The sequence below is a fragment of the Terrapene carolina genome, unplaced genomic scaffold, assembly GCF_002925995.2.
Source record: "Terrapene carolina triunguis isolate 2854851 unplaced genomic scaffold, T_m_triunguis-2.0 Scaffold836, whole genome shotgun sequence".
In the NCBI taxonomy this organism is placed as follows: Eukaryota; Metazoa; Chordata; order Testudines; family Emydidae; genus Terrapene; species Terrapene triunguis.
Genome location: NW_020665187.1, coordinates 3,608,541 through 3,615,702, shown reverse-complemented (window position 1 = coordinate 3,615,702; position 7,162 = coordinate 3,608,541). Strand labels below are relative to the sequence as shown.

At 44.5% G+C, this 7,162-nt stretch overlaps 1 protein-coding gene across 1 annotated transcript; it reads right to left on the bottom strand.

Annotated features, from left to right (window-relative positions):
- Nucleotides 1-1,850: 1,850 nt before the first annotated feature.
- LOC112119684 (exendin-3-like) lies at nt 1,851-4,095 on the bottom strand. Its single transcript, XM_024218443.2, has 2 exons — nt 3,995-4,095; nt 1,851-2,034 (listed from the first exon to the last, which is right to left on the bottom strand). Exons 1-2 carry the CDS (start codon nt 4,093-4,095, stop codon nt 1,851-1,853), a joined length of 285 nt encoding a protein of 94 aa, XP_024074211.1.
- Nucleotides 4,096-7,162: the final 3,067 nt, after the last annotated feature.

Genomic DNA, 7,162 nt, shown 5'->3' with positions numbered 1-7,162 from the left:
TTAGACCACATACGTAGGTCTATGGGGCTGCTAGGCAGTGAATCTTCTAGCTGAGGAGGGAGGAGCCCATGCAGAGCAGAAAGCAAGTCCCCAGTTCAGTATCTGCTGATGATTTGAATAGAATTGCTCTAGCCCTCTAATGCTTGGTACGAGAGCTGGTCGCAAATGGCATTTCTGACCCTTGTTTTGTCCCAAATTGGGATGGAAAAATTGAAATGTCCTATTTTTTCGCAGAACAGAAATGCCAAAAAAATTCAGTTTGGAAACCCCGAAAAACCTCATTGAAACCTTTTTTGCTTTGAGAATGTAGAACTATAGTATTAGCTATAATTCATCTGAGAAAATCGGAGAGCAATAAACCAGGACAGTCCGAACAAAATAGGCCATTGCAATTTTGAATCAGTTCAAACAATTTCTGGGGAAAATATCTTTGGAATCGATACGGTCGCATGAAACATTTTGACTTTGATTACACAATGTTCTCAACCCGCTCTGCTTGGGACAGTCTTCCCAGGCAACTGGAGTGTGTAATCCATGCGAACACTGCTGTTTGCCTCTGCCCCCTTTGCTACTGACCTCAAGCTCATGTACTGGTTCTTTAGCTTATGCTGTCAGATCCAGAAGTCAGGACAACCTAGCTATGGGAGCAGTTTGCGAGACATAGACGTTTGGAAATTCAAAGTGTATCTGACTTACCTAAATAGCGAGTGGTCAGAAGGGAAGGAGATGATGTTGTGGTCTCCTTTTATGTACCTCTTTGTAGAGCTGTGGAAAATAAGGAAAACCCATCTGTGAATGTACTACTGTGCAAAACATCCACTCAACCCTCACTCCTTGGTATACTGCGTTATTAAAGAGCAGAAATTTATTTATTTTTTTATTTATGCCTCGTGTTTCCCTTCTGCCTGATCTTTCGGAAACTCTTCCCCCTTTAAAAACTGCCCCTCGTTGACTTCTGTTCTCATTCTTTCACCCAAGATGCCTGTGCCCATGTGCCTGCCTCCCAGAGCTGCCCAGACCACTTTGGGTTGGCTCGGCCTGGGGCGTTGCCATGGGGATCAGAGAGGGATTCTGATACCCTCAGAGGCCCTGTCTCCATGCTACGTCGACACTGCAGCTGGACGCAGGCCTTTCCGCCTGGGTAGAGGGTCATGTGCTACCTCTGCTTGAGCTAGTGTAGAGATTATGGCATGGGATAGCCACCCAAAATACACCCAGGGGGTCAGGTGGGCTTGTACTTGGGTGGCTAGTCCATGCCTCAGCCCTTGCCGCAAGGTCCCCACTACTATTTTTAGTGCAGTAGCTCGAACAGAGCTAGCCCTGGCGGCCTGGCCTGGCCTGGGAGACTTGCTTTCAGTTGCAGTCTACATACCTCAGAGTTTGTCCTAAAGAACCCAGCCTTGACTCCTCTCTGTGGGAATCTGACTCACTCCCCACTCGAAAATTTCCACAGAAAATTTTGACAAACGAAGAAGTTACGGGGGGTTTTCTCTTCTCCTCCCCCCCCCCCCCCGCCATCTAAACATTTCCACAGAAAATTTTCAAATTTCGTTGGGTGGAAATTTTGAATCCTGAAAAACTTTGGGCCACCAACATTTTCTGGTTTGGGCCAAAATATTTTGGTTTTTGGCCAAACTATTTCGGTAGTTGGGTGTTTTGGCTTTTTGACACAAGATCGAAATTTCCCACAGAGAACCAATACTTGCATGAAAAAATTCATTTTGTCAAAACCCACAATTTTCCACTATGAAATGGCCTTGACAGAAATCTTTCAAGTAGTCCTAGGCCGCCCCCTTCCAATCCTTAAGTCGCTACGTTCTCAGGAGTCTGCCTAGAACCGTGTCTCTGTTCTACCATTTCAGCCATATTCTGCTTGTATACCTGTAACGTTTCGTGTTGATAAGCCAGTGCACAAAGTCCTTGGCCTTCATCTTGTCCAAATATCTGGTAAAATCACTGGTGAAGGTGCCTTCAGAATGCCGCTTGATGTCGGAAGTAAAACTCCGAGCGCTTTTCGATTCAAAAGATTGCCATCTGTTTGGGAGAGAGGGATGGGAAACGTTAAGGAGGGTGCTGCACTGGGATGGATACAGGGTCCTGTGGAGAGCACGCTGTAGCGGCAGTCAGCAGGCATGAATTCTGTTTCTGCCCTTGCCGCTGACTTGCTATGACAACGTAACTGTAGGTAAGTCCCATCCCTTTTGTCCTGGGTGTGTTTAGACTAAGTTCTCCAGGGCCCAGACTATCTAGTGTAACAGGGCCCTGATCTTGGCCTAAGCCTGTAGGTGCTGCTATAATACCAAAACATACATTGCTTATGCAGCGCTACACTATATACAATTAATAATACATTGCTTTTCTTTAGCGCATGTCTACTGTAGATCTCAAAGTGCTTTATCAAGGGGATCAGCATCATATCCATATTTTACAAATGGGGAAACTGAGACACGGGACAGTGAAGTGATTTGCCCAAGGTCCCCCAGTAGACCAGTGGCAGAGGTAAGAGCAACCCAGCTCTCCTAAATCCCTGTCCAGTGCTCTACCCACTAGGACCCACTGCCTCTTAGTTACCCACATAATCTACAACAGGACCCGGCACTGCATGTGCCGTGTCTTACAGGACCAAGTCTATACAGCGCGAGCACAATGTGGTCCTGCTTCATCAGGACAATATCTAGCTGTGGCGGGGTTGCAAGTGCTTCTGGAGGATAGGATTAAAATTTTGAAATGGTCTGAAGTAAATAGGATGAAATTCAATAAGGACAAATGCAAAGTACAGGGCTGTTGCATCTTGTGCGCAGTTAACATGCGCAATTTCAGCTTTACGCGGTCGGCAAAAACCAAAAAAAAGAGAAAAATAACAATTTTAATACTGTACCTGTAGTGCGCGCGGTTCCGCCCGCCATTGAACTCAATGTAATTTTGACTATATGTGGTTTTCGCTTTACGCGCTAACGGCGGAATGGAAACCCCGCGTAAGATGAGGCAGACCTGTACTCCACTTAGGAAGGAACAATCGGCTGTGCACATAGAAAATGGGAAATAACGGCCTAGGAAGGAGTACGGCAGAAAGGGATCTGGGGGTCAGAGTGGATCACAAGCTAAATGAGTCAGTGTAACACTGTTGTGAAAAAAGCAAACATCATTCTGGGATGCATTAGCAGGACAGGAGTGTTGTAAGCAAGACACGGAAAGTAATTCTTCCGCTTTGATTAGGCCTCAGCTGGAGTATTGTGTCCAGTTCTGGGTGACACATTTCAGAAAAGAGGTGGACAAATTGGAGAAAGTACAGAGAAGAGAAACAAAAATGATTAAAGGTCTAGAAAACATAACCTATGAGGGAAGATTGAAACAAATGGGTTTGTTTAGTCTGGAGGGGACTGAGGGAGGACATGAGAACAGTTTTTTCAAGTACATAAAAGGTTGTTACAAGGAGGAGGGAGAGAATGTTTTCCTTAACCTCTGAGGCTAGAACAAGAAGCAATGGGCTTAAATTGCAGCAACGGAGGTTTAGGTTCAGACGTTAGGAAAAACATCCTAACTGTCAGGATAGTTGAATACTGGAATAAATTGGCCTAGGGAGGTTATGGAATATCTGTAACTGGAGATTTTTAAGAGCAGGCGAGACCAGCACCTGTCAGGGATGTCTAGATAATAGTTAGTCCTATGCCATGAGTGCAGGGGACTGGACTAGATGACTTCTTGAGGTCTTTTCCCATCCTATGATCACTAGGGCTCCTAGATGATACTGCAATGCCTAATAATATGGTCCATATTCTCTGCTCCTTTCCTAATACACCTCACCATCTTATTCACTTTTTCATCTGCTGCACATCGTAATATGCCGTACCATCACCTGGCAGCAAAGCCAAATAAAACCGAGTAATTGACATGATTAAGCTGTGTCTGATGGGTCGCATTTGTGTTCTCTCCCTCTACTTCAGCCCGGTACCACCAACCCACGGTGTACTTGTCAGTCTCAAATGCACCTTACCTAGACTCATCCGACAAATTGTTGAGGACAATCTGCCAGCTGGCTGGAATCAACACCACGATTACTAGTCCATATAGGTAGAGCCACTGTATGCTTTTCATTTGGCCTTCTGTACAAGACAATAACACCTAAGGTTACAATTTGCCAACAAACTAAATCCAGCCTTAGCTGGATGAATTACAACACAAGTCACTTTGAAGTGCATTTCCAGCACTTGGATGGGTGGAAAATTGGATCCTAGGACCTATAGGCATATATAATGGTTAATCAAAAGTACACAATTACAAGAAAACAGCTGTATATTTCAAAGACTCATTTTATGGTAATAAACCTTACCCTGAACTCCTGTCTATATGGTCCCCATTACCACACCAGCCAGCTGAGCACCTCACAATCTTTAGTGTATTTTTATATATATATATATATATATATATATATATATACACACACACACACACACACACCCTTTAGAAGATCTAATTAATAATGGTTCAAAGGTTTGAAACCGGGATGCCGGAACAATTTTTATGGGGAGGGGTGGGGATGCTGAGAGCCAATGAACCAAATTCTAAACCCTGTATATGATGGAATCCACTTCAAGCCAGGGGGTGCAGCAGCGCTCCCTGGACCGGTAGTTCGAGCCCCAACGTTTGAAATTGCTCATTATCCCCATATCTTTAGCTGGTCACTTCTAGGACAACAACACCTCACGGAAGCAAGTAAATCAGACCGTTTCCTGAGAAGGTTAGTCAAGATCCAAATGATTATTTGATTTTTTTTTTTTTTAAATCTCCCTAGTTTCATGAATAATTTAGAATGTTTAATCCTTTCCCAACCATCAGATGCATCACCCTGACTTCACTTCTTCAAAGTGCTGAAACTGGATACTGAGAAGGGGGGAAAGGCTTACCTTGCGCAAGAACCAGTGTTCTCCTAAAATCAGAATCTTGTTTTCCTTGTACAAACCGGTTGTGGCTAAACTCTGCTCCTCACCAGTGCTTTTAAGCTCGTTAGCAGGATGCTAAAAGATGACAGGTGGGTCACCGGTACTCCTGGTTTTAGTTGCATGGGTTGTTATGAATCATTACATGGTGGGTTTTTTTTAAGTGGGTCTGTTGCAAAAAATACAGTTGCCGCATTTTTTTTTTTTTCAACGTACGCCTTCAGCAACGTGTTTTTTACAGTGCTCGGACCAATCAAACTACCTATCATTTTTTCCCTTGTAGATAAACTAGTCCCTTATTGCCACAACACATCCTATGTGGAGAAATGATTTCTGAGCCTGCAGGGTTTCTGTTCCAAACACCTTTCTGCTCAAGTGAAAAGAAGAGAGCCAGAGTGCCAAAGAAACCCACCCCATTGTGGGACAAAAATACTTAAATTGACAATCGTCCTTGATCTCTGGAAGATCAGCCATGAATCTCAAATAACTTGAAGATGGATTTGACACAACGTGTAGGGGTCCTTCCTGGCTCACGAGTTTGCCTCCTAGGCGCGCTTGAAATATAAATGAATGAGGAATCTCACTGTCTTACAACGACTTGCTTAAATTAAAGTCCTGGATTGAACTGGTCTACTGAGGATGAACTTTCCATCCCAAGCCCTATTTTGGCCACCTCTAACTTCCCCTGAAACAACAGGCTAGATGCTCAGCTGATGTCAACTGGCATCACTCTGATTTTGATGGAGCGACGCTGATTCAAATTAGCTGAGGATCTGGCCCCGCGTCTTTTGATTTGGTGCTTGTTCTCAGCCCAGCTCTGGGGAATATTTGGGAGTTGATCAGACCAGCTTGCTTTGATAGCTGTGTCCTGGGGAAAGGACAGTGTTTTTCCTTCTGTGAAAATTGTTCTAATCATTTCTATATCACTGAAGCTAGAGAAGGAAAACTGCTTGAGTCATCCAGTCCAGCCCCCTGCCAGGGCACTATTATCCCATATGGCCTCTGCCCCAGGACTCCCTGCCAATGCATGAATGCCACACTAGTCTTTGCAGTGAAAAATTCTGCACAGGCAACATTTACTGCAAATCCTTTTAACCCCCCTCCAGCAGAAAATCTGTTCAGGTGGTGGGTAACTGGGAGCAACTTTACACCCTCTCCTCAGCCCTTCTGGGGAGGAATGATTCAGTCAGGTTATTCATCCCCTACTCAGAAATCATAGAATATCAGGGTTGGAAGGGACTTCAAGAAGTCATCTAGTCCAACCCCCTGCTCAAAGCAAGACCAATCCCCAGACAGATTTTTGTTGTTGTTGTTGTTGTTGTCCCCATCCCTAAATGGTCCCCTTAAGGATTGAACTCATAACCCTGGGTTTAATAGGCCAATGCTCAAACCACTGAGCTATCTCTCCCCCATGAGTCAAGAGAGCTGCTGGGGGTTACCAGTGCCCGAGGCAGAAAGTGGGTGTCAGTGCCTGCGTTGCATCCTGGGATGCTCTTCATTGTTGCCATTTGAAGGGGCTGTCCCCTGGCTTTGAAGGGAGCGAGGCAGCTGCAGGTTTCCTCTTGGGGAAAGCAAGGGCTGAGAGACCTCTGCCTGAGAGTTTTCAGGTCTAGCATTAAACACTGGTGGAGAATTTCTGTTGCCTGGAACTGCTGGAGATTTTCCCATTACCCCTGTGAGCTAGGTCAGCCCGGGACTCTACACCTTCTTTCCTTAAGACCCAGGCCTGCTGGAGGCCCTTTTTGTCTCATTTCCCTGATCTCCCAGTCCCATGTTGATTACAATGCTATTCTGGGGTAAATGTTTGAATGGTGGAACTCCAGTGGGAATTAGAATTTTCACCACCTGTTTAGAGCTGTGTAAACTGGAGTCCAACTTTATTGGTCCTCCAAAACTATGGACCATGTTACATACCTTTTTTCACCAATAGATGGCGCTCTACCGGCATGTGAGTAAATGGCCAGAATTTTTTTGTCTGGAACTTTCTTCCTTTGCCCCCTCCCCCCCGCACCGAAAAAGCAGATTCAGCAATACAGCAATGTCTTGTGAATTTTTCTTGACTTTTGCCACATTGTTGGTATTTGTTTACTTTGGGGGGCTGATTGTTCATTGCAGGAAAAACAAACAAAAACATCAGAATGTTTCATCTAAATACTTGAAAATGAAACATTTTGATTTTTGTTTTAAAATGAACTTGAATTTAACTTTTTAATAAAAAAAATGAC